This window comes from Pleurodeles waltl, chromosome 11 (assembly GCF_031143425.1).
Source record: "Pleurodeles waltl isolate 20211129_DDA chromosome 11, aPleWal1.hap1.20221129, whole genome shotgun sequence".
Lineage (NCBI taxonomy): Eukaryota > Metazoa > Chordata > Amphibia > Caudata > Salamandridae > Pleurodeles > Pleurodeles waltl.
Genome location: NC_090450.1, coordinates 951,212,633 through 951,240,480, shown reverse-complemented (window position 1 = coordinate 951,240,480; position 27,848 = coordinate 951,212,633). Strand labels below are relative to the sequence as shown.

General features: G+C 46.0%; 1 protein-coding gene across 6 annotated transcripts in view; it reads left to right on the top strand.

Moving 5' to 3' along the window:
- The window catches only part of CABIN1 (calcineurin binding protein 1), a 1,028,293-nt gene that overhangs the window by 434,091 nt on the left and 566,354 nt on the right, over window positions 1-27,848 (top strand). For all 6 annotated transcript variants that reach the window (XM_069215153.1, XM_069215155.1, XM_069215154.1 and 3 more), the window contains exon 25: window positions 14,626-14,777. In XM_069215153.1, coding sequence (XP_069071254.1) covers window positions 14,626-14,777 — 152 coding nt within the window. The remainder of the gene's footprint in view (window positions 1-14,625; window positions 14,778-27,848) is intronic.

The following is a 27,848-nucleotide window of genomic DNA, read 5'->3' as shown; positions in this document are numbered from 1 at the left end:
ATTTAGACCTAGTCACAACACTGAGACAGCTCTGGTAAAAGTCTAGGGTGACTTACTTGCTACCTTTGATGGCGGGATCAATTATGTTGAATCCATCAGCAGCATTTGATACAGTCATTCAGTCCTTACTGGTATTGTGACTGATGGATGCTGCTGGAGTCTCCAAGCAAGCACCAATATGGTGTGCATCGTTGTTAAAGGAAGGTACCACTGTCTCAAGCTTGGTTCCCTTTTTTAGTTTGTCCTAACCATTGATTTTGGCTTGCCACAGGGCTCTGTATGATTGCTCATTTTATTTAACGTTTATTTATGGCTACTTTTCAATCTGATTTTCTGTGAGGGATTACTATTCCACTTCTAGGCCAGAGATACCTAGGTCTACCTTTAAATAGCTGGATCTTTGGACAACTGTGAGACCCTAAACACAAGTCTCATCAAAACTCCAGATTGGCTAAGTCTCACTGACCTCAAACATCATGCCTCTAAAGGAGGTGTGATGCTTTTGGTATTAAAATACATGTGTACCAACTCCTCTCTCCACCACCACCCAGTTTGTAGGTGTCTCCATGGAATCTGCTAGTCGCATCAAAAAGCCTTCTCATACAGGACTGTAGCATGAATTTCTCCTCTAAATTTGATAAATTGAGTAAATACTACTGGTTTGAAAGGAGCCAGCTCAAAAGGATGTTTTGTAATTTACCTCTAGCAAGTCACAAAATCATTTTTATAGCCTTGATTAAATCCAAGTTGGATTATAACAGTGCATTCAGTGAATGCTGCTGCACTGCTAGAGATCATACAATGTCAGCTGATAAAAAATGCACCAGTGCACTTGAGTTTTAGGCTTTGCAAATATGGACCGAATCTCACTTCTGTGAAAATTCATTCATTGTCTGTCCATAAGGGTCTAAGATTTGATTTAAGATTCAGCCCCTTGTCTTAAAAAGCATACTTGTAACAGAACTTTAGTATTTCGGTCCTAACATTTCCAAATATATGTTTGCTAGACACACTGATCAAATGATTATTCTGAATTCTAGTTATTAATCGTGTGTTTTGCAACGTGAATCTTTTTGTGGATTCGCAGGCTGTGTATTATTCTGCCATCTAGTGGTTGGGTCCGGAATTTTCCCCTGGTAGTAGTAGCCCTTCTTTGTTTTTTGTTAGGCACTGACGAATCCACCATTTGGTATCTTGCCCAACTTCCTGTGAAGTCATACGCCCTCCCTGGAAGCTCCTCTCGTGGTCACCATGTTCAGGTTCTTTTTTTACCACAATTGGGTCTGGATACATAGCTGAAAGATCCCTAGATTGCTGAAAAAAGATGAAGTTATTTTGAAGTTTGTTGTGGAATTCTGGAAGAACAACACCGAAGACTACTGAAAGAGGTACAGCTGAGAACTCCAACCCTCCGAGGGTTCGTCAAGAGTGTCTAAAGAATGCCCCGACAGGGGGCTCCATGATCCACTTGATGGAGAAGACCCCTTTCCAATTCTGCACCAAGTGCCATCACAAATTCGCTCAGAAAGACCAGCAGCAGGTGTGTAACCTTTGCCTGCCACCAAAGTGAGGTCTGTGAGGCATGCACTTGGTTCAGGGTGAAAACTTTAAAGGCAAGGCAGAAACTGAGGCAGGTCCACTACACCATCCAAGGCCAGAAGCAAGCACCATCCCTGAAAGATCTAGGTCTCTCAAGTGACAATGACAACAATATCACCAAAGGGGTGGAGGAAGAAAGCTCGGATGTGGAGCTGCGAATTTCTGAACACTGAAAGTTGAGGGAGAAGACACAACAGGCATACCCAAGAAAACATATGGTAGGGAAACCTTGACCATAGAGTTAAAAACACAGAAAGCTGCATCTGCGCTGAGGAAATTGCCAACCAAAAGCAAGCATACCTTGAAAGAACCTCTCGAGGTCCCAGTGCAAAGATACTGCAGGGGCTGGAGTGAAAGAAAAGAATAAGACGTCGAGAGACAATCGAAGTTGAGACGTTTTTACGAACGAAAGAAACAAACGGAGGGAAGACGCACAAAAAGTTGGTGACTGATACACCATCGAAAGACACTTCAACTTTGAAAAGAAAAGGTTTGACGCTGAAGAACGATAGAATGATCTGCCGCGATCAAAGAGAAAAGGAGGCGTCTCGAGGCAGAGATGGCAACTCTTCTGCATAAGAAAAAAGAATTCAGTGCCTCACTACAGGAGTTCAGAAACCCAAAAAAGCCTCCAGCACAGAAGGAGCAGCAAGGAGTTTGAAGAGTTAGAACCACCTTTAACTCCAGAATTCAAGGAAGAAAAAAAGAACAGCAGTATTTTTTTGAAGAAGAAGGAGCAGAGAGCATGGATGTGTCCGTGTTCCAAGAATATGAGGGCTCAGAATATGCTGAGACAGAACGGCAGTATGTTGAGACAAACTCTCCTGAAGAGGCAAGTAGACACATGCCCATTTAGTCCATCGCCTCCTGAGGATATTTCCTTGTAAGGTCAAATCATCAAAAAGGCTACAGACAAATTGGTGGGCAACTAGAGGAAGACGTCTCACAATCCTGCTTCCTCTTGGAAACCCTTCTACCTTTCTAGACAAAATTCCAGTTTTTGTCCATGCTTCCCAGCATCCTGGATCAGGGGAGAGAAGCATTCAAAGAACCTGGAGCATGTAGAGGAATAGCACCAAGGACAGAAAAGGAATATAGGCACTCTTCCACAGACCATGCTTATATTAAAGGCAGAGGGCCATCAGAGTCCATTATTGCTTCCATGACTAGAAAAAGGACAAATATCCTAGCAGCATCAGGACCGGGGGAAGTAATGAAACATCAGCCTGAACAGTATTGAAAAAGAGCAGCAGCCCTCTCAAAGGAGGGGAAGAATATTGCAAATGCTTGCCTTAAATCAGTGCTGGATGCAGCGGACATGCCAAATTGCCAAATGATGGCAGGAACAATCCTTAGATGCCATGCTTGGCTAAGAATTTCAGGATTCAAGCCAGAAGTTCAGACTAACATATTTAATGCACCATTTAATGGAGTTCAGTTATTTCGAAGTGCAGTGGATGAGACTCTTCAACAGCTAAAGAAAGACAAACCATGAAACTGCTAAGTCCATGGGGGCCTTAGAGTTTGGAGGAAACTTTAGGAGACGAACATCGATCAGCAGAAGACCATCAGGGGAAGGAAGTTGTCATGCGACATCTTCTCATCAGGGGTTCCAAAGCACATCCCAACACAGTCATCAACTCAACAATAGCAATGTCAGCCTCAAACATGCCAGCCTTTACGTGGACAAGCATTCAGCTACACAGAGCAGGAGCAACTTCCTCAGGAAAGTGACTTTGCAGGGCTTCACAACCAACACCAGTGGGAGGGAGAATAAAATGCTTTCTTCACGAGTGGAGGAAGATAACGTCAAACAATTAGATTTTGAACATCGTAAAATTCAGATATTGCATTGAATTAATAAAGACGCCACCTGTGAGGGGACCAAAGAAAAGAACACTTTCAGTGGAAGAAACATCATGCCTTATCAAGGAAGTAGAGGAATTATTGGGAAAAGAAGCAATAGAGAGTCCCCAAAAGCAAGATCAGCCAGGGAAACTACTCGGCATATTTCATGATTCCAAAACCAGACGGAAGTCTGCAGCCAATTCTGGACCTAAGGTTCATAAACAAATTTCTAAAAACACAAAAATTAAAAATGACAACTCTACAAGAGGTCATTCTGCCACTACAAAGTGGAGACTAATTGGTAACATTATATCTAAAAGATGCATACCTGCACATCCCAATGAATCACAGACACAACAAATATTTATGGTTTGTTATGAACAAAAAACATAACCAATTCAAGGTACTGGCTTTCGGCATAAAGTCTGTGCCAAGAGTTTTCACAAAATGCCTAGCAGCAGTAGCAGCATATTTGAGAAGGCAGAGGATTCATGTTTATCCTTACCTAGACGACTCTCTTACAAGAGCAAAGTCTTCAAGAAAATGCAAAACAGATGTACAAAGAGTGGTATCTACACTATCCAAACTAGGATTTTCAATAAACACAGAAAAATCCTCCACAAAACCAGAACAAGAAAATATATTTCTAGGAGCAAAATGAACACAGTAGATCAGAGGCTTATCCCTGCGAAAAGAGGATCACACCCATTCTGCAAGAATCTCACCGATAGCAGAATGAACAGTCTCTGACAGTGGGGAACATAATGGGAAAAATGTCATCATGTGTACCTCTTATCCCACATGCAAGACTTCACATTAGACCAATCCAAGAATGGCTACAAACACAATGGTCACAAGCCACAGGGAGTTAGGAGGATCTAGCGGTTGTCACACTAATACAGGAACGGATGGCATGGTGGAACATAACACATTTTACAACAGGAACACCTTTTACAGGACCAACAGTCCAACAGTGACCATTACTACAGACACCCTCACATATGGGTTTGGGAGCACATATGTGCTCTCTCAAGGTCAGAGGTGTTTAGAAGGAGCAAGAAGCAGTATAAAAGTACTCAAACAGATCTTTGAATGGTGGCGAATACCAGAAGTAGACTTATTCAGAACACAAGCAAATGCCAATACTTTGCGTCTAGACACCCAGACCACCACTCTCTGGGGAATGCCCTGTTAATAAATTGGTCAGAAAAATCTGCTTATGCTTTTTCCCTGATTCCTCTGTTGCACAGGGTAATCAACACATGCAATCACAACAAGGTGAAGCTAATAGTTATTGCCCCACATTGGGCAAGACAGACATGGTACTCAGAACTAATGCACATGGCACAGGGCAGCATTAAAAAATGACCAAAGTCAGTGCAAGGGAGGAGAGTGCCCCATCTGGAGCCAGTCTGGCTAAAGTTGAGAGCATGGCTCCTGAAGACGTAGAGTATGATCATCTAGAATTGCTGGAAAAAACAATGGCAGTTCTAAGAGAGACAAGAAGGCCAACAACTAGAAAATGTTATATGGCGAAATGGGAAAGATACTCAAGGTGGTACCAAAGATCAGGTTTGTGTAGAAAGCTGGCTTTTTAAATGATATTTCAAAATGAGATATATTGTGCAGAGAGTTCCAGGGGTTCCCTTACTAGTGGAGAGGGGCTTGCTCTAGCAATCCCAAGGTGGCCTTCTAGGGGTAGTGTGGTCGAACAGCTTTAGGCTTATCAAAGTAGTGTTATACATCTGCAAATTCACACGCAGTCAATAAATGAGACACACAACTCAAGAAGGAGAGTCACACCAATTTACAAAGTTATTGGGCACCAGAATCAATACTATCAGGTAAGTACGTTTTGCTGGAAAAACCTTTAGTTTTGAAAAATCGACACAATACAATTGTTGGAAGCTACAGGATTACCCTATGGAGAGAAAAACAAGTATTGCATTAAGGTATAGTACAGTGACTTATGGGACCAATCTCCTGGACTTAGGTAAGTATTGGGCAAGGGTCAGAACCACACCAACAGGTCACACCCAGCGACCGGGTGCAGAGGTGCAGCATGGTGTCGGATTCCCAATGTTAGTTGAGGGGGTATTGGTCCGGTTGAAAAGAGGCTGTAGGTTAGGACTGGGCGTCCAGTTTGGGTGAACCACCAAGTTGACTGATGTCCTGCGATACTCTGGGACAATGGGACACCAGTGGTCCTCTTCTCGGTCGGGGGCGTCTGGATGAAGAGGGTTCTTGGATCGTCTGACGTCAATCACCTGTGGCAGTTGCAGTGAAGGGCCCGCCGAAACAGTCTGCAGGAATGGACTGGGGAACCTGTCTAGGTGAACCAACAAGTGTGATCAAGTATCATGAGTCTGGAAGAGGCAGAGACACCAGTGGTCCTCTTCTCTTTGTCTAGGGTGCCTGGGTGCAGAGGTGCAGTGGACCGTCTGGGTTGCGGTCACAGTTTAGTGGGGCCTGCACAAAGAGACTGCAGGCATCGGAGTGGAGGTCGCAGTGGGGAAACCCACAATGGACTTAGTCTCTGGAGAGGCTGGGGACCAGGTAAGCACAGTTGTCTCACTTCAAGAAGGGCAGGTGAGATTTGGGTGCAGTGATGCTGTCCAGTGGCTGTTTTGGTGGTCCACAGTCCTCTTCAGTGGTCCTTGGGTGCCTGCAAGGATGCAGGGGAGTAGCTCCACTACACCACGAGAGTTGTGTGTGCTGGGGTGAAGGCAGTCTTTTCGGTCTTTTGGAAGTTTCAACAGCTGGAATATTAAGCGTCTTTCTCGCAATTGTTGAAATCCGCAGACGGGCTAGAAGGGTTGGCACAGAGTCCTTCACAGATCTTCAGTTCTTGCCATTTGTGTCTCTGGAGTGTCATTCGTCTTCAGGTCAGCAGGGATCTGATTTTGTGGTGCCGGGGGCTCCCCCAAATAATGAATTTAGGGGCGTTTCAGGGACTGTATGTAAGTAATCAGTGGGCTATTTAACCCTGGGGTCACTACATCCCCTATATAGCTACTTCCTGTGGGAAGGGGAGCATAACTCTGTCCTAGAGATCCTAAATCTGCCAACGCTAAGATGGTAGATTTCTGAATGTTGTGTCCACATTAGACAGCTCAACTTAGGGATGGGACGGACCTGAGGGGTGGGCACACCTCTCTAAATACTAAATTTCCCACCTGTCCAGGTGCCAAATGGGCCCTGTGGTGGGGGGCCAGCATCTCTCCTTTGAGTGAGGCCATATCTACATACCAAGGGTGGTAAGCTTCTTTGAAGCCCTCTGCTCGGGAATGCAGATTTGCAGGTTATCCTGTTGGATGGGATGTGTAAACACCTCGCCCAGAGCAGGCTTTGTCTCTGACCTCCCAAGAGCAAAGGCTCTCACCCTAGGGTGCAGAATCCTCTTTGGTGATAGCAGGCTGGTTAAAGCTAGTCCTTCCCTACACAGGTAGTTGGTAGGTTTTCAGAGGGGTTCTTCTAAGGTTCCCTCTGGGTCCATGTATTACTAAGTCCTTCACTGGCATCAGTGAGGGTTTATTAATATGAGATGTTTGATACCAAACATCCCTATTTTCAGTGAAACCATCATGTGCCTGGGGAACTCGTGTCCAGCACATGTACTTTAGATGGCTTCCCTGCTCAGTCACTATGTCTTAAGAATCGACAAAGACATAGCAGGGACACATCTGCTTTTCCATATATGCCCTCACATGTAATTTAATGCATCCTTCCTTCGCTGTGTAAGGCCTGCTCTAGGGGTGACCTATATATGTTGCACACAGCGTTAAACAACGGGGCACACAGGCTGGGTGTGCCATGTTACATTTTCTCATTTTCGCAGTACCAAGGCATGCAGCCTGCAATGGCAGTCTGCATATGCTAGGTGAGGGGTCCCTGAGGGTGGCACAGTACATACTGCAGCCCTTGGGGACCCTCTTTGTTGCCCATGTCCAGATACGAGGAGTACCATTTACGTTTACCTTTCATTTGCATCAGCCATCTGAGAGGCCTGTGATCAGTTTGAAAATGGAAGTGAGAACCAAACAGGTATGGTCTCATCTTTTTTAGGGACCAGACAAAAGCAAATACTTCCCTCTAAAAGGCACTCCAAGGCTGCTGTCTGGGCAGTAACCTCCTGCTAATGAAAGCAACAGGTTGGTCATGGCCATCATCATTGATTTGGGATAGGACCGCTCCTATCCCATGTTTAGAGGCATCTGTCTGCACTATGAACTTCTTAGAATAATCAGGAGCTGTTAGAATGGGTGCAGAGCACATTGCGTCCTTCTGAGTGTCAAAATCTTTTTGACAGCTCACTGTCCAGTTTACTTTCTTTGGCATCTTTTTGGAGGCCTGTTCTGTGAGGGGTCCCACAATGGTACCATACACCAAACCTCCTGTAGTACCCAGTCAAGTCAAGCAATGCCCTGACTTGGTTCTGGATGGTTGGAGCTTCCAGGTCCAGAATTGTCAATGCGGCCCAAGCATACAACCTTGCCTTGCACTATCTGGCCCTTGCTTGCCTTGATAGTAAAGCCTGCACTTTGCAGAGCTTCAAGGACCTTGCCAAGGTGGATCAGGTGAGCCTGCCAACTGGATCTAAAGACAGCAATTTCATCATAATATGCTGTTCTAAAGACTTCCAACCCAGTAAGGACTTTATTCACCAACCTTTGGAAGGTGGCAGAGGCTTTCTTTAAACCAAATGGCATAACAGTGAACTGGTAATGGTAATGTCCATCTGGGTCAAGAATACTGCTCTTTCTTTTTCTCCAGGGGTCGGACCATTTTGCCAGTACTCTAATGTTAAATCAAAAGTACTGAGAAACTTTGCTTCGGGGTTGTTATGCAGAGAGCAGCGGATCCACAGTTCCAGTGGTTCTCAGTCTGTGAGCCACGGCACCCCTGTGCACTGTCAAAACTCACCTGGTGTGCCATGCATCAAGTACACAGTTTGGGAAACACAACACGTTCACCACCTGTTTTGTTTTCTCTGGGCACTCGAGCCAAAAACTGTAATTCTCAACTTAATCAAAACCGCACCAATGGTTTCCTGTGAAAATGCTGGTTATGCTTGTGATCCAATTTATTCTTTAGATCGGTTTGGGTCAGGTATATGTTTGTTTGGCATGGCTTAACAATTTATAGAAGAAAACCTGGTTAAAGAGGTTTCCTTTTTTTTGCATGAACTAAGCTGTTGATTCTGCAAATGGCCCGCAGCACCTGGGCCCTTGCATTGTCTAGTCCGCATTTCTTTCTTGATGTCGCTGCCCAGTTCAAACGTCCCATCTCACACAGTCACTAATGCAATCCTTTTGATGTGAACTCTGCAAGCTTTCCAGTTTAAGGCGCACACACACATGTCTTTGTACAATTAGTGGCTTACCAAATGTGCTCAAACAAGATGATGTGCAGTTGTGAAGTAGAGTGCTGTTACCTTAAAGGAAATCAGATTGTTCCTTAATGCACTTGTAATATATAGCATAGCTCGAGGCATGGAGCTTTAACCTATTAGACATGGCTTTTGACTGATCATCAATCTCTACGTTTAACCAGTGCAGTTGATGGGACTTGGTAGGGAAACTGATATTTAGAGTAAGCTTTTGGTTGTTCCACACAAGAAGCACGGTGGAAGGTAAACCTTTGCCTTATTAGTCCAAGAACCCCAATGCAAAGCTCATCTTATTGCAAGTACATTTGTACACCAAGGTATATAGTTTACGACATGCACATCTATGCACTGATGTGTATGTAGCTCATTTATGTGTTTACAATAAGGGGCACAGTTTGTATGAATACGAGTTGATCTTCAGCTCTCAGTGAACACATTATTTGTATTTACTGCATTTCCTTCGTGGGGGATTAACAGGAATTAGGTGTGATCATTAGTGGCAGTAGGGAGCGTGTGTTCATGTATGTCTCTGGGGTTGTACGGGTACACCGCAGTGAGAGATCAGTGCTATAATCTAGCACAAACAGGGCACTGCTGGGGCAGGTTTCAAATTACTTGAAAGTGTCCTCTACTCCATGCATTCTACACCACAAGCAATGCCTGGCCCTCATTCAGAATTGGATGTTCAGCATTGATCTGACTCTCCGCCCGTAATGGGCTATAATTTGCCATGAAAAAAAGTAACAACTAGTCCAAACCTGAGTCAGCGGCATGAACTGGGGCCAATTCAGACCCCGACTTTCATACAACACCAAGTTAGTTGGATTCACCCTGGGCACGAAACTCCGTCTCAAGGACCACACTGCCAAGGATACAAGGACAGCCTGGTATCATCAGACTTAAGGCAATAATGTGCAAAAAAGAACAAACTAGACAGCAGACACAGACCTTCTCTAACATTGTACCCAGGATCTGAAACAACCTTTGTGTATCTGTCAGGGTCTCACAAACCGTGCTCAGGAACGAGCTAAAGGCACACCCCTTTAAAGAGCACTGCGTCACAGTGTAGTAACTCTTTACTTCTCCAGGAACCCAGTGTCCCCAATCAGTCGTTAATACTCCATAGGGCCCGCAGTGGATAGGATAGGATTACATCTATGATTATAATACCTTTAGCGGCTTCATCCCAATTATTTTCATGGAGAAAAATGGAAGTACTCCGGATGCCGGGCTTACATCACATCCCACCAGCTGCCAAGAAAAGTAACATAATGGGGAGCCGGCGACCAATTCCCAGTAGGTCAAGGGAGCCACTGGTCGAAAAAGTTTGGGAACCACTGTACTGGACCTACAACTACTCAGTATGGAGATGAAGACCAGTGTTTTGATAGAGGTGCCCCCAGGTGGTTAAGCACCTACCAAACCTCTCTGGGCGATTAATGATGCCCATATCCTTATGAATGCCCTTATGGACACAAGAGCGAAACCATGTTCAGGAACACCAGTTAATAGGTTGCTCTACACCATCTGCTTTTCATAACCAATATCCTACACTACTATTGACTGTTGTTGAATGCCTTCATGCCCACCATTAGAGGAGGGCTGGTGCAGGTGCTTACGGACAGCACCATCTCCACGTGCTACTGCAACAAGCAGGTTGGTATGGAGTCTTGGGTCCAGTTCAAGGCTTACACCTGTGGAAGTGACTGGACTGCCAGGAATTCTCTCTGCTGGTGATCCACCTGGTAGGATCGCTAAAGACCAGGACTGACAAACTCATCCACCGATATTTAGCAGACCACAAATGGCTTTTACACCGGCACCTGGCTCAAGGCATCTCCCATCAGTAGGGTGAACCCTGCCTTGATATTTTCACCACCACCACCACCACCATAACTATGTCAGAACTTCTGCGCTGTGGAGTTTCAAAGAAAGCAGTCTCTTAGAGATGCATTCCATTTAGAGTGGAGCTCATGACTCCTGCATGCCTTCAAGCTGCTGCCTCTCCTATCCTGCATTCTGAAGCAGATCAGATATGACAGGGCCCAAGTCATCCTATTGGCTGCAGACTCGATCAGGAGTGTGTACTATTGGGAACTCCTGGAATGAGGATTTGCCCTCCGATCAAGGTACTGCTTCAGTACGGACGGACATTGAACGGACCTCCTTTGACCTTTCTCCTGAGGTTGTTGATATCCATTTGGAAGCAAGACGTTCCTCTCCCAAATCTGTGTACGCCAGTTGTTGGGACATTTATTGCTTGGTGCGACACCTAACTGTTTAATCCTCTTCAGGCAAAGTTGTCTGAAGTTGTATTGTTTGTTTTCTTTGTTTTCTTCCTGGCCCAGCAAGGACATGCTTTGGGCACCGTTGAAGGCAATTTGTCGATTCTATAAACTTTTTTTTTAGTTTTGGATTTTTTTTTTTGGCTCATCAACCTTCTTTTTTTGTCACCTGTTGTGATGAAATTTTTTAAAGGTTTGCAACATTTGTTTTCGCCAATGCTGTTTGTGGTGCCAGAGTCGAACTTGAACTTAGTTCTCACTTTTTTGATGTGCACGCCTTTTGAACCACTGCATAGTTGTCCACTAAGACTTCTGACACTGAAAGCTGTGTCTCTTACCACCGTAACATCTGGCTAGGTGTCTGAACAAGTTGCAGGCTCTTTCTGTCAAACCACCTCCTACAACATTCCTTCTAGATAAGTTGCTGTGAGGACCCAAGCTTCTTTTCTACAGAAAGTAGTTACTCTATTTCACGTGAAGCACGCTATCACTCTTTCACCATTCTTTATCCCTATAAGGAGCAGGAGAGACCCTAAAAAGGGTACTAAGGTTTTATGTAGATCGCATCAAAGAACTTTGGCTGGATGATCAGCTCTTTGTAGGGTTCTCCTAAGCAAAAGAAGGGTAAGTCAGTACAAAAACAGACAGTGCCTGTCTTGAACATTTGTCAAGCAGTTGCGTGATTATTGTTCACAAAGCACTGCTGTTGTGACAGTCAGGTTTGTTGAGAGGGACATTTTGGGGGTTATTCTAACTTTGGAGGAGTGTTAATCCGTCCCAAAAGTGACGGTAAAGTGACGGATATACCACCAGCCATATTACGAGTTCCATAGGATATAATGGACTCGTAATACGGCTGGTGGTAAATCCGTCACTTTTCCGTCACTTTTGGGACGGATTAACACCTCCTCCAAAGTTAGAATAACCCCCCTTGTTCCTTTGGTCCTGCAGGACTTTTTGGTTTGAGCCGGTTCACAGATCCACCTTCTTAAGGATGGTACTGCTGTGGTAAGTATTTGCAAAGTGAGAAATCTGCAGTTAGATGTATCCATCAGAAGAACAAGTTGCTTACCTTCGGTAACTATCTGTTTGATGGCATGTGTAGCTGTCGATACATATGCTTTGCATAAGTCCGCCATCTAGAGTTGTGCTCGGATACAAGTTGTTTTTGTTCAAAGAATATTCTAAGAATATTTTCCAGTCACAAGATCAAGAGACTCCTATTCTCGCTGATACTGCGCATGGGCATCAAGTCCTTTGTTAGATTGTTTTCTCTCCACCGTCAGGTTCGGACGTGTTTCTTCTCGATCCAGTGAACCCTGGTTCGGTATCTTCTGAACTCAATTCTACCTTCCTTTTAACATCAGTATAGTCTTTGATTGCATTTTCTGTATTTTATAGTCAATCCCGTTTATATCACCGGGGTTGATTTCACTCCCTTAGGGGCATCCACACCCTTTTTGGGCTTACTTCGACAGACTTTAGTTGAAGAATGATAGGCTGATGGAACAAACTCCATTTCGGGTCTGCTCCTCTGTGTCACTCCATGTTTCCCTACACTGACCAACGCTTGGTATGTAATCTTTGTCTGCCTCTGGAACACAGAGAATAGACTTGCGATGCCTGTAGATCTTTTCGAATAAACAAGACTCTCCGGGACCGAAGAGTGCCACCACATTCTCCCTTACTTCCTCCTACCCCACCACCTCCACCCTCACCTACATATTCCACACAGTTCTCTCCACAAACATCATCATCACCACCTCATAGGCATGACTTAAGTGATGTCCACAGGATGTAGACTCATGGGATCTTTATGATCCTCATCCCAATTTGTCTGATGACCCAGACTTAAATCCAGCAAGGCTATCTCCCCCTGAAGATCCCACTGCTTATAATCAAGTAATAGCTATAGCAGCTACGTACAATTACCTACAGATCTGAAAAAGCTCTCCATACACTGGATGTTACAAGAGCTCTCATGTATTACATTGACAGGACAAAAAGTTTTAGAAAATCAAAACAACTATTCGTAGCTTTTTCAATGCCTCACAAGGGTAATCTAATTTCAAAGAATGGATTAGCTAGATGGATAGTCAAGTGTATCCAAACTTGTTATCTTAAATCTAAAAGACAAATACTAGTAGCTCCGAGAGCACACTCCACCAAGAAAAAAGGTGCCTCTATTGCCTTTTTATGAAACATTCCAATAGCAGATATGTGTAAAGCTGCTACTTGGTCTACACCACACAGATTTACTAAACACTGCTGTGTAGATGTTCTAGCTCATCAACAAGCAAATGTTGGCCAGGCAGTCCTTAGGACATTATTTTATAGCTACTCCAACTCCTAGAGGCTAGCCACTGCTTATTTGGGAGGGGACTGCTTTACAGTCTGTGCAAAGCATGTTTATCTACAGCTACACATGCCATCGAACAGAAAATGTTACTTACCCAGTAGACATCTGTTCATGGCATGTAGTGCAGTAGATCCACATGCGCTATCCCTCCTCCCTAGAAGCCCGTGGTAGTTGTAGTACAACATATTGTAAAAATGTACAAACATTGCATGGGCATATCTTTTATTTATTATCTGTTTACTATCTACTTATACATATATACACTCTTTACTTCACCCACCTGCAGTAAAACAATCCAACCAAGGACTTGATGCCTGTGCGCACTATCACTGAGAGGAGGAGACACTCAGTCGTGACTTGAAAATATTCTTAGCAGAAAAACAATGTTTAACACTCTGAGCCCAACTCTAGATGGCAGACTTATGCAAAGCATGTGAATATACAGCACTACATGCCACAAGCAGATGTCTACTGGGTAAGTAACATTTTCCATCTCTGCTGGATACTCTAAAGGGACCCAGTTTAGAGATCTGCACACTGGTAATGCCAATCTGTCATTGCCATTGAGGGTGCGAACAGCCTAAGAAAGCAACTGATGTTTGCGAGCATTGTGGGCTCTTAGATTCGGCCCTGCTCTGCACTTCAAGAGTGGAACAAGGTCAGAGTGGAACTGCACAACTCCACCTATCAGTGCACAAATGTGCTGCTTTAAAGTTTCCGGATGCAGTCTGATGCCTGGGGAGTAATCGCAAGATGAAAAATCTGCAGTAAGTATCCACCAAAAAGATTGTTACCAAAGATAAGTGACTTGTTCTTTAGTACTGTTTGAGTAAGTAGATATGTCTGAGAGGAAATGCTGAAAGTCCTTTTGTTATAGCTCCAAAATGCATATACCGTGTAAATAGGGATCCATGGAAATATAAGCACTCTTCTTTTCCATTGAAAACCTACTTGGATCATTTTCTTTTGAATTTGGATAGTAGGTTAATCATAACAAGATCAAGGCTAATGTATTAGCTTGAATGAAACTATTCTTATTTCATAATGCATACAACGGTTTCTGTGATGGCAACTTCTGCAAAGATATTTGAAGACCGAAGTCCGAAGGTCTGCTTTGCTAATGTCCTTTTTGGTTCATTTGGAAGGTATTTTTCCGACTTCATGCTTCGATCCTGAAGCTGGTGGGTAAGGCTGACCCAGATATGGATGCTGAGATGTACTTCACCTTGATGAAAGAGGCATCAGAGGGACCCTTTGCAAGAGGCGAAGAGAAGAATACTCCAAAAGCCACAGAAAAGCAAGTATCTCTGATAGAAGCATTCTCAAAGTTGTATCTAGCTAATTATTTCAGTTTAATGTGATGGTGTCTGTTGTTAGCAATGTTGCAGTGGATGTCTTTTGGCACTACTGCAGACAGCAGACAGCTGTTGCAGAAGGAGTCGAGCATCATAGTAACCAGTAAGGTGCAGCTTTCCCATAAAACCCCTTGGGAGATAATGAACAAAATGCAGCCTAGCCTCTTTTGCCTCTTGGTTGCCATAGTAATTAAAGCCTTGTCAGAGTATCTCTTCACTGATCTGGTTCTAGGGGGGTTTTGATGGATATTAGAGAGAATGGTAGGATATTCCTGTATGCTGATTGCACCCTGATGTACCTAAGTGATATTTGCCACATTTCTGCACCCTGTGTGATACACATATTTTAAGAGTATGACAGATATGTGTACCTTTAGGCTGAATAACAACAAACATCTGTTATTCAGAGCCAAGAAACTCCTGGAGCGAATATGCACTTTACAAATTAACACTTTATATTGTTACATCATGAAAATAAATAATTGAGCAATATCAGACACAAATTTCAATCTTCTCATTGCAAGATACAAATTCTGCTGTCTTCCATTATATATTGAATGTACTCGAGGATAAACTTTGTTAATAATAAAGATTCCTAGCCTTTAATCTAATTTCAGTCATGGATAGTTTCTTCCAGCATAATATCATTTGTAGTGGTCTGCCGCTTATTTACAATGATCATGTGCCCAGATACTTATGGTTCCCAGAAAGCACCCCAATTTAATCAGAAAATCAGCATTTCACTTGCTAGAAGGTATTGTCCTATTCTTCATGTGTAAAATAGCCCCCAAGACACACACGTATTAGTGGCAAATAAATTTGTATATATATTGCAGCATAATCCCTCAAATAGACTGCATTTTGTGTATGGTGTAGAGTGGCATATTCTGTGTGGCAGAAAAAAACCTTTGCCACCCCTGCAATGGAAATGGTTGTGGCCTTGTGGAGATGAGTTTCAAGCAGAGTGGTGTGGAGGGATAAGCTGACTGTGCAAACCTCCTTGTTGATTGGGTAAACATCACTGTAAGTATAAGCACATACGTTTTTGGAGATAAAGGAACAACTGCATTATCATCCTCAAAGATTTGATCAAGAGTGGCATTATGAAGTTGAAATGCAAAGGGAATTCCACCTGGCACTAAATGATGTATATAGCTTTCTTCACTTGAAGCATTCCCTTTCTTTTCCATGGATTGAGAACTTTGCCCACTTCCTCCTGAAATTTTTTAAAACCACACTCGTCTCAACCCAGCTAGGAGATGGGTTTTCAAATTCCTATTCGAATTCCACCCCTAACCACTTGTTCAGGCTGCCATCTTGGAAAATCTATGAGGATTGCTTCGTTGCTGGAGCTGAGGGAGGGAGTTTGTATGCAAAGTTAGTAGGCTGAACTCTATGCAACGAAATACTGAACTTTTAATAGCTTCTCCTTAATGGACTGTAGAAAGATGCAAAATGCCAAGCGAATCACCCTCAATTCCAGCAATTTGATGTGGAAGTGTGTTACACCCAGAGACCAGAGTCCTCTGATCTCCATCTCTCCCAAATGGCTTCACAGGTTTTCAACGGAGACCAAAGTTCTCTGATCTCCAACTCTCTCAGATGGTCCCCCAGCCCAGCAGTACTGCATCTGAAATTTGAAACCCCATTTTTTTGGCATTGTACTTGAATGAATGAATAAAGAAAAGAGATTTGTGTATTACCTCTGTTACCCAAAAGATGTCTTGGCACTGAGGAATTAAGGAGGTAATTGAGCAACAAAGGTAACACTGAAGAGCCAAGCTGTTAGCCCCTTTCTAAATTGAAGATGGCAGGACATATGTAGGAAGCTGACCTGGTGTGTGTGGTGGGTACCTAAGGTACTTACACCTTATACCAGCGCCAGGTATGCCATATCAGTGTAGTGTAGGCAGTGTCTAGAAGCCAGGCTCTCTAGAGATTAGCTGTGGATGAGCAGCCAAGGCTTATCTAGGAGACATGCAAAGCTCATGCATTACTGCTGTAGTCACACAGCAATTACACACATGGAAGAAAACACTCAGTGTTACAAAAATAAAGGTACTTTATTTTAGTGACACAATTACCAAAACATACTAGAGGCAACCCTCCAATAGGAGTTAAGTAGGACACTAGATATATACACTAATAATTAGAATTAGGTATAGAAAGCAATAGAAAACAGTGCAATAGCAAATAGGCAATAGTGACCCTAGGGGAACCCAAACCATATACTTAAAAAAAAAAAGGAATGTAAATGCAGGAACCCCATTATTATCCCCCCCCCCCCTTCTTGGTGAGTGGGATGTGTAGAGGGGAGCTGGAGGAATTAGGAAACCACAAAGGTAAGTACCACCGTGCCAAACCACCCAAAAGGATGAAAAAGAAGATAATGCAACACCCAGACAAGATTGCGAGAAACCAGCTGTGAATTCCTGAAGAGGAAGACCTATGGAAGAAAGGGACCAAGTCCAGAAGTCACAGAATTGTCCAGTGGGGGTAGGAGCCACTACCCACCTGTCTGTGGTTGCGGGAGTTGGTCGACGGTGGGACGAAGATGGTCAGCAATGCAGCCCCGGAGTCGGTGAAGAATTCCTGGAGGATGCAGTCGACGTCCCACGCTGGATGGATGATTGCAGTCGTCAGTGGCATGGAAAAGCTATCAACAAGCATTGGCAAAGGCAGAAGTCGCAGTGAAACAAAAGTGGAGCTGCTGGGGACCAGCAAGGTCCAGGAGGACTCAACCCATGGGGGGCAGTCCTATGGGGACCCTCGGCAAGACGGAGCCCACAGAAGAAAAGGCAGCCCCCACAGGAGACCCACTGAAAGAGGAACCAGGAGTCGCAGGGGAGCCCACGCAGCACAACTGGAGAAAGGTCCCTGCCCACATGAGAAGCACGCATAGCACTGTTGCCTTTTACAAGGGACTTGGCTGTGTGTAAGGGGTGTGCCAACTGTGGAAGCAGTGGTACAGTTTAGGGAAGGAACACAGGTGCGCTGGGGCCTGGTGAGCATGATTACACCTTTCCCTCTCATTCCATTTCTGGCTTGGAAGCTCAGGCAAACGTCTCTCACCATGATCTTTGTAGCTCCAACTTGGCTGAGTCAGCCCAGGTTCACAACACTACTAGATCTCGCAGTAGTTCCTGATGAGACACCCAGACGCAAAAAATGCTCAACCTAGCAATTTGGCTCCTGAGGTTATAGTTTGGCTACCTTGGCTTACCACCAGAATGTATGAACATTCTCAAGGAAGCCCGCAGACCTACCATTAGAACCTGTTAGAAAGCAAAATGGAAGCGTTTTGTTTGCTACTGCTAACCCAAACAAATTGATCCTCTGAAAGCCGCGGTGCAAGACGTTGTTTGCTACCTGCTTCATTTGCAGAAGACATATGTAGCATACACTTCTATACACTTCTTGCTGCAATGGCTGCCTATCTCCAGAATAACAGCATCTCTTACTGTTCAAAATTCCAGGCACTGAAGCTTTTATGAAATATTCTGCCTCTGGTTTCTCCAGCACAGTCCTGAAACGTTAACATTGTTCTCACTAGACTCATTGCTTCCCCATTTGAGTCTCTTCCCTCATGCCGACTTCAGTTTGTCATGGAAGGTGGCATTCTTAGTCACCATCACCTCACTTAGGCATGTTAGTGTGCTCCAGGCTTTAACCTTAGAAGAAACTTTTTTTCAAATACATAGTCAAAGTGGTTCTTTGCACTAATCCTAAACTCCTACCCAAGGTATTTTCACATTTTCACCTCAATCGGTCCATTGAGCTCCCAGTCTTTTTCCCGCAAACAAATTCCGTTGCGGAAAGAGCTCTTCATACTTTAAATGCAAATCCAGCACATACAGATTAAGTCACAAGTGTATACACACTTGCTACACTAAGGCAGAAAGACATTTACCTGTTTCGCCCACAGCACACTCTAATTATAAAAAGTGAGCCACTATGACCTTTCTTTAACTTTCCCTTAGCGGAAATTTGTAAGACAGCTTCATGGTCTACACCACACACCTTCACTATTGTATGGATGTCTTAGCACACCAACCAGACAGTGTAGACCAGGCAGTGCTAAGAACACCTTTTCTTACACATACCTTTCACTTCTTTCTCACTTGCCTGTGGGAAAACAATCTAACAGTGGAGTTGATGCACATGCGCAATATCGCAGAGATGAGTCACTCTACCTTGTGACTCGAAAGACTTCTTCAAAGGAGAAAAACAACATCCACAACTCCGGACCCAACACTAGATGGCAGAAGTATGCAGAACATGTGAACATACACCTCTACGAGAGTTAAGGAATGCTGGTAAGGTGGTGGAGGTTGGTTAAGAAAGACTTTTAAGAATGTTGGGGGAAGATTCTGCAATGATGATGGAGGTGAGAAGAGAACAATGATATGATGGCTGACATGCCAGGGGTTGTTGTAACTGAGTGGAATAAAAGTTCAACTTTATTTATACAGCATCTGGTCACTTCTTAAAATGTTCAGAGGGAACCCAATGTTGATCAGTTACCCGCCACCCCAGGACTAATCATCCTCTCTTCCATTACCGAGTTCATAAGGGTACTAGTTGTGATTCAGTGATGACGGGCACGTACTACTACCATGACCTCCCAAACAACCCTACTAAATTCGCCCTCATTTATCTCACCCTGCTACTATGATCTCTCTAACCCTCCCACAGAATCTTCCCTCCTCCATCCCACTTTACTCATCCCAAGCCCCTGGGATGAGTAAATGAGGGATATACTCCCCAATTACTTCTGGATTTCTTTCCTCCTCCACCCCTCCATTACTCCTGTCAATCTAACTAACAAACTCTCATATCCACAGCTCAAATTAACTCATAATAATACTAAAACTGTACTCCTATTTCCCCGATACTAATCCATCACTAATTCTTGTTGGGTTCCGGAGTAGCGTGCTACTCGCCGAAAAGCGCTTTGATGCCTCGTCAGGGGTAGTAAGCGCTATATAAATACTATTACAATACAATAATCTGATTTGCACCAGTCCAGGGACCCCTGGTTCCTGCTCTGGCACAAATCTCCTGAAAAGAAAGGAAAGGGGAGTGACCCACTCCCCTGTCCATCACCACCCCAGGGGTGGTGCCCAGAGCTCCCCTAGGTGGCCACTTGATTCTGCCATTTTGTAAACAAGACGTGCAGAGGCCCCTAGGAGCATCTGGTTGATCAGGACAGGTGACTGATGTCAGTGACCCCCTCTAATAGGTAGTCACCATGCAGAGTGACCAAGCTCCCTGTTAGGGCTATTTAGGGACTCCCTCGCGGGTGGGTCTCCAGATTCGGCATGCAAGACTGCACCATGACTCATTTGCATCGACCGCTTGTGCTCCTGGCCACTGGAACCGCTGCTGGACTTCACAGGAAGCAAACAAGCTTGCAACACCTGACACGACCTCGCCTTGCAACATTGTTTCTCTGACTCCTTCTAGCAAATTCCAACATTTCCATGGCTGTGCATCCTCTGGGGTCGGCAAGACTTCAGCTGCACCAAAGAAGCAAGAAAGAATCTCCCTTGAAGTGAAGGAATCACTCCCCTGCACCCGCAGCCACCAAAGGCAACAACGTTCGGCTGCTGGGATCTTCTCTCTACAGGAACTGGGTGGATAATTTAACACAGGTGGTGGTTCTGGGTGATCCTCTTCGTCCTCTCTACCCTCTGTCCAGCTTGGGAGATGGTGAGCCCTTGCCTTTCCTTGCAGGACAGTACACCTGTGCACTGCGACTCTTGCAGCAACCAAGGCTTCTTGACTCCTGCTCCAAGGGATCTTCAGGCTCCAAGTAGCCCTGGCCTCCAGCACATCATCCTTGCAAGGACATTCTCTCTGCTGCTGTTCCAGCGACGTGGGACTCCTCTCCAGGTGTGCTGCCTGGGCCTCACTGCAACTTACTGTGCCTACTGCTAGTGAGTTGCCTGCGGGAGCTTTGACTTCTTCTGCTGGCTCTCCCGACTGCAGAGGGACAGCCCAGACTTCCCTCAAAGGGTCGATTCCCCTGGACCTTGCGGGTCCTCTTCTCTGCAAATCCTCTTCTGCCAAGATTTGCATTTGCCAAGGCTTCTTGGTGGTCCTCCTGACCATCTGCGACCTGGTGATCGGTGTGGGACATAATCTGCACGACTCCAAGCACCTCTCTGCAGCTCCTGGGCTCCACAGCTGATCTTCATCTTCACTTGTCGACCTGGATCTTCGTCCACAGAAGGGTAAATAGTGGCTCCTGCCCCACCTAGATACTGCTGAGTGAACTGAACTCTGTCCCCTTCGTTTGCAGGTCCTCTTCTACCAGAATCTACCATTGGTTTCAACTGAACTGGTCCTAGACTTGCAATCCTCCCTTTCCAAGTCCCTTTGTTAGTTTCTGGGAAGACGAGGTAACTTACCTCTGCTCTCCTGGTCACTGGGGGGCGGTCTAGCTACTCACCTTCTGGGGTCCTGAGTTCTCCCTGCTCCCTTCTAACTAATCCACACCCTTGAGTGAAGGACCAAACTTTGCATTCCACTATTTTAGTATATGGTTTGCCCTCTTTCCCCCAATATGGCCCCAGCTATTCTCTGCTATTTCTTGCCAATGCTTCTTATTTTTCAATGCTAATTCCTAATACTTATTTTGTGTATATATAGTGTGTACTTACCTCCAGTTGTGGGACTGCCTATAAGTAATCTAGTTATTTTACTTTACTGTAATAAAGTACCTTTATTTTTGCAACACTGTGTGGTTCCTTTCATGTGTGATAAGTTGATGTGTGACTGCTGTGGTATTGCAAGTGCTTAACACCCCTCCTAGATAAGTCTTGGCTGCTCACCAGAGCTACCACTAGAGAGCCCTGGCTTCCCAGAAACTCTCTCACTAACTAATAGGGGTTGGATCCGGTGGAAGATGTACACACCATAGGTGCCCACCAGGCCAGCTTTCTACAGTGTGGTTGTGCAACCTCACCATGTAATGCAGTAACCAACCCCTTTAGAACCAGTAGATTTTGTCAGCCCCTTTAGGGCCAGTAGGTTTGTTTATTAAACCCTCTAGCTGAACACTGGATAGCTGTAGTTTTGAGCTGCAAGGCTTAAACAAAAAAACAAGGAAAATAAGAAAGAGAAGGACCATAGTACAGTGGAGAATTTCCGACTCAACCACTAGATGGCAGAAAAATCCACAGCATGTGAATCCAGAAAATTCTTCAGGTTGCAAAACTACACTTACAGGTAAGAAACCATTTTGTTATGCAACCTCACCAAGTAATTAAACCCTCTAGTTTAAACCCTAGTTATCGGTGGCACTGAGCTGCAAGGCTTACACAAAGGGACAAATGTAAAGCATTTAAACAGCTCCAAAACAATTGAAGAAGAAATGCACGAGATATTTAAGAAATCTGACACCAATTTATAAAAGTAGACTGTATTTTTATGTATTTTTAGACAACACAATGAAAAAGATCTACTAGAGGGTTCTGGAGATACAGTGATTACAAGCTATTGTAAATATGCATTTTTTTACTGAACTACGAACAACCATTGGCAAATTCAATGAACTTGACACTTAGAAACATTTTCAAGAAAATCTTAGGTAAGTATCAATGCAGTTACTTTGAGTTACCTTAGGATACCAACTCCAGCTGGAAGCCAGTCAAGGGGACCAGCAAGATCCACAGAAACAGTTCCCTTGGAAGAAGAAGCAGTCTTCAGGAAGTTCCAGGCGCTGAAGCAGTCTTGATGCAAGGGATACTGGATGCTAAAGATGCTGTAGATGGGATGCGGTCAACACGAGGGTATTCCATTGGTTACTTCTCAGTCCACAAGGTTGGTAAGGCGGTCTTGACCACAGGGGTCGACGTCCCTTGAAGTCCTCTCACTCCTGGAATAAGTCCAGTCACCACTAGACTACCAGTCACCTGATATCACAGTCAGAGCAGAATTATTCCTTGGCCAATAACTCACCTTCTGGGCAACCAAGTTGCACTACCATTCTTCTGCGTCCAGCAGACTTGGGTGCACCTTTGAGCACTGGGTCCTGGTCTCTGGTGCTCACGGTGGTGAGAAATAGCAGCTTGAAGATTTGGGCTACCAACTCACTCCAGCAGGCGTCTTCAACTGTTGTGTCTCTGTGTTGCAAACAGCAGTTCAGCCAACTGCCTATTGGGTTCTCTTGCTCCGGCTAAGCTCTGGAGTAGACTTCTCCATGAGCAGGACATAACAGACACAGTCCCCTCTCCTTTTCTAGCCAAAAGGTTCCGCTGGTGCAGTCCACGCCAGTGCAGCCTCACTTCGCCGGGTCCTCTATGCACCAGGGCAATCCTTTCAGTCTGCTGAGATCTTAGTTCTGGGTGCTAGGGGGTGCCCTTTTAGCCTTAGAAAATGCCCTCAGGGTGGGGAGCGGTTGGTGACCAATGGGCTACCAGATTCCCTTCTTCCTTATGACCACTTCCTGGCTAATGTAGCATCTGACTATCCCAGGATGCGCCATTCTGCCCGCTTCCAACATGACAGAAACCCTCTCTTGGCATCCAGAGCCCCCTAGCCCAACCCAGAGATGTGGCTACAAGCGGGTGTACACACCCCTGGAAAAGTGGTTTGGCAACTAGTTCCCCTTCCCTTCCCGAGGGGCAGTCTGTCTACCTCAACAATGAGGCACTCCTTCTCCCAGGTGTTCCCCATTTAGTCTTCAAAATCATATTCACCTTGGAAGCTTGCCTTTTGGGCCAACACCCCTGTGGCTTCCTAACACCTCTCTCCCTCTCAGGTTGCTATTGTCTTCTTTCCTGGAAGTAATTTACATATCTCCCCAGGAGAGCAGAAAGTTGTCTTTAAGATGAATCCTGTGTGCAGCCATGGGTGGGCAAAGGGTATTTAGGGCAACAGAGTGGTAACTTTGTAAAAGTTGCACACTGCAACAAGTTACATTAATTTCAACTCTGGCATCAAATCAGGCTTAATGTGACGAGTTGTTTGATACCTTATGGTATCAACTTTATTAGTCCCAGTCAGAAGTTAGCAGGACTGATGCTGCAGTCTATCAATCTGCACTTGCCATTTGGGCTATTAGCCTTTTCCACAGTAAAAATGACAGGTGTGGGTTTGTTGGAACATATAAAAACACATTTCACTTCAGAATATACGGCCTCCTGCCTTACCGATTGCTCTGCCTCCTGTAGGAATCTGGCTCTATATATACTATCTCAAAGTGAGAGATAGTGTGCACAGAGTCCAGGGGTTCCCCTTAGAGGTTGATAGTGGCAACAATAGATAATACTAATGCTCTATTTGTGGTAGTGTGGTCAAGCAGTTAGGCTTATCAGAGGCTAGTGTTAAGCGTTTGTTGTACACACACAGGCAATAAATGAGAACACGCACTCAATTACTTACCTCCAGGCCAATAGGTTTTTATATAGAAAAATATTATTTTCTTTATTTTAGAACCATAAGATTCAGAATTCAAGCAAGTACATAAATTATAAGGTACTTGGCATAGGTAAATATAGATCTTTGAACGAAAACAGTAATGTACACAGTTTGGCATAAAATGGCAATAAGTTATTTTAAAAGTGGACACTGTGCAAAATTCAACAGTTCCCGGGGAGGTAAGTAAAGGTTAGTTTGTCAGGTAAGTAAAGCACTTACAAGTTCAATCTCCGGGGCATAAGCAGCCCACCACTGGGGGTTGAAGCCAACCCCAAACACCCATCCCCATCAACACAGGGCCGGTCAGATGCAGAGGTCAAAAAGGGGCCCAACTAGCATAGGCGCCTATGGAGACTAGGGGTGCTCAGGTTCCAGTCTGCTAGCAGGTAAGTACCTGTGTCCTCTGGGAGCAGACCAGGGAGGTTTTGTAGAGCACTGGGGGGGGGGGGGTCCCAAACAGGCACACAAAAAACACCCTCAGCGGCACAGCTGCGGCTGGGTGCAGTGTGCTAACAAGGAGTCTGGTTTTGTATTGAAATCAATGGAGGGACCCAGGGGTCACTCTGGCTATGCAGGCAGGATACAGGGGGGCTTCTCGGGCCAGCCACCCACTGGACGAAGATGAGGGCTGCCTGCTGGTCACTCTTGCACCAGTAGTTGGTTCCTCTTGGGCCTGGGGGCTGCGGGTGCAGTGCTTCTTCCTGGCGTCGGGTTCTTTGTTACCAGGTAGTTGTGGTCGGGGGGGGGGTCCTCTGGATTCTTTCTGCAGGCGTCGTCGTGTAAGGAGGTCGTCTCAGGGTGGACACATCGTTGGAGTCGCCTGGAAGTCAACTTCCACCTGGAACAGAACAACGACCCCAACACCACCGCCCTGCTCGACAACCTCGCCAACCTCGGTCTCAAGCAACTGGTGAACACCCCCACCCACATCGCCGGACACACGCTCGACCCCATCTTCTCCGCCAGCAACCACGTATCCTTCAGCCACTCCTCCGTAATACACTGGACCGACCACAGATGTGTCCACTTCACCTTCCGTCGCGAGACTCGCCACCTCCGCACACAATCCATCCCACGCCGACATTGGAACAAAATCCCTGCGGAACAGCTTCTCTCCACTCTCAGCGACAACCAACCCACCTTCTCCACCGACCCCAACGATGCAGCCCTCAGCCTCACGCACTGGATCACCAACTGCGCAGACAACCTCGCTCCCCTCAGACGCCTCCCAAGACAGACCAACACCAAGAAACCTCTCTGGTTCACAGACACCCTCAAGGAATCTAAAAAAAACTGCTGCACCCTCGAGAAAGCCTGGCGCAAGGACCACACCGCAGATAACATGTCTGCCCTCAAGAACGCTACCCGCGAACACCACCAACTGATCTGCGCCGCCAAAAGAAATTCCTTCACAGACAGACTGGACAAGAACACTCACAACAGCAAAGAACTCTTCAACATTGTCAAAGAGCTCTCCAACCCTAACGCCAACGCCATCACGCCCTCACAAGACCTCTGCAACTCCCTCGCCACCTCCTTCCATCGTAAGATCACCGACCTACATGACCGCTTCAGACACCAGACCCAGCCAACCACCACAGAACCTACAACCCCAGCCATCACCCTCAACACCTGGACTCACATCAACACGGAAGAGACCAAAGCCACCATGAACTCCATCCACTCCGGTGCCCCCTCGGACCTCTGCCCACACTTCATCTTCAACAAAGCCGACGACATCATCGCCCCGCATCTCCAGGCCATCATCAACAGCTCGTTTGCCTCTGCCACCTTCCCCGAGAGCTGGAAGTCAACGCCCTACTGAAGAAACCTACGGCGGGCCCCAGCGACCTGAAGAACTTCCGCCCCATCTCGCTCCTCCCCTTCCCTGCCAAAGTCATAGAGAAGACCGTCAAAAAGCAACTTACCAACTTCCTGGAAGACAACAACTTACTCGACCCCTCTCAGTCCGGATTTGGTGCCAATCACAGCACAGAAACTGCCCTCATCTCAGTCACAGACGACATCAGAACTCTGATGGACAATGGAGAAACAGTCGCCCTCATCCTCCTCGACCTCTCGGCTGCCTTCAACACCGTCTGCCACCGAACCCTAATATTCCGCCTCCGCTCCACCGGGATCCAAGGACAGGCCCTGGACTGGATCACCTCCTTCCTCTCCAACCGCTCCCAAAGAGTCTACCTCCCACCTTTCCGCTCAGACCCCACCAAGATCATCTGCGGCGTCCCACAAGGCTCCTCGCTCAGCCCGACTCTCTTCAATGTCTACATGAGCCCCCTCGCCGACATCGTACGCAAACACAACATCAACATCACCTCCTACTCCAACGACACTCAGCTGATACTTTCCCTCACCAAGGACCCCCACCAGCGCCAAGACCAACCTGCAAGATGGAATGAAAGACGTCGCAGAATGGATGAAACTCAGCCGTCTGAAACTGAACTCAGACAAAACGGAAGTCCTCATCCTCGGAAACACCCCGTCCGCCTGGGACGACTCCTGGTGGCCCACGACCCTTGGCACCGCACCAACCCCCTCAGACCACGCACGCAACCTCGGATTCATCCTGGACCCACTTCTCACCATGAGCAAACAAGTCAACGCCGTATCATCCTCCTGCTTCCTCAACCTCCGCATGCTCCGAAAGATCTTCCGCTGGATCCCCGCCGACACCAGAAAGACCGTGACCCTCGTCATGAGCCGCCTGGACTACGGCAACACCCTATACGCAGGAACCACAGCTAAACTCCAGAATCGCCTGCAGCAAATTCAAAACGCCTCCGCCCGCCTCGTCCTCGACATACCACGCAACAGCCACATCTCCGCCCACCTGAGACACCTGCACTGGCTTCCCGTCAACAAAAGGATCACCTTCCGGCTCCTCACCCATGCACACAAAGCCCTCCACAACAAGGGACCCGAATACCTCAACCGTCGCCTCAGTTTCTACACGCCCACCCGTCAACTTCGCTCCGCCAACCTCGCACTCGCTGCCGTCCCTCGCATCCGCTGCACCACGGCAGGTGGGAAATCCTTCTCCTACCTGGCAGCCAAGACATGGAATTCCCTCCCCACCAACCTCAGGACCACCCAGGACACCTCGCATTCCGGAGGCAACTCAAGACCTGGCTCTTCGAGCAGCAGTAACCCCTTTCCCCCTAGCGCCTTGAGACCCTCACGGGTGAATAGCGCGCTTTATAAATGTATTTGATTTGATTTGGGGGTCCTCTCTGCTGTGTTGGTTTCTCTGGATACGGGATGGGGGGGTCGGTGCAGAGTGTTGGGGAATCGCGCTTCAGGAGTGAGGTTGGGAGTCCCTTTAAAGATTGTTTCTTCTTGGTTGTTTTGGACAGAGCCGCTGTCCACTTGAGTTTCTTGGTCCTTTGGGTTGCAGGGCAGTCCTCTGAGTCGGCAGAGGTCGCTGGGCCCACTTGATGCATTGCTGTTGCAGGTAGTGCTGGGGCCAAAGTAGTTGTTGTCTTCTTCTTCTCTGCAGGGTTTTCAGGTCAGCAGTCCTCCTTCTTGTTAGGTCGTCAGGAATCTGATTTCCTGGATTCAGGGTCACA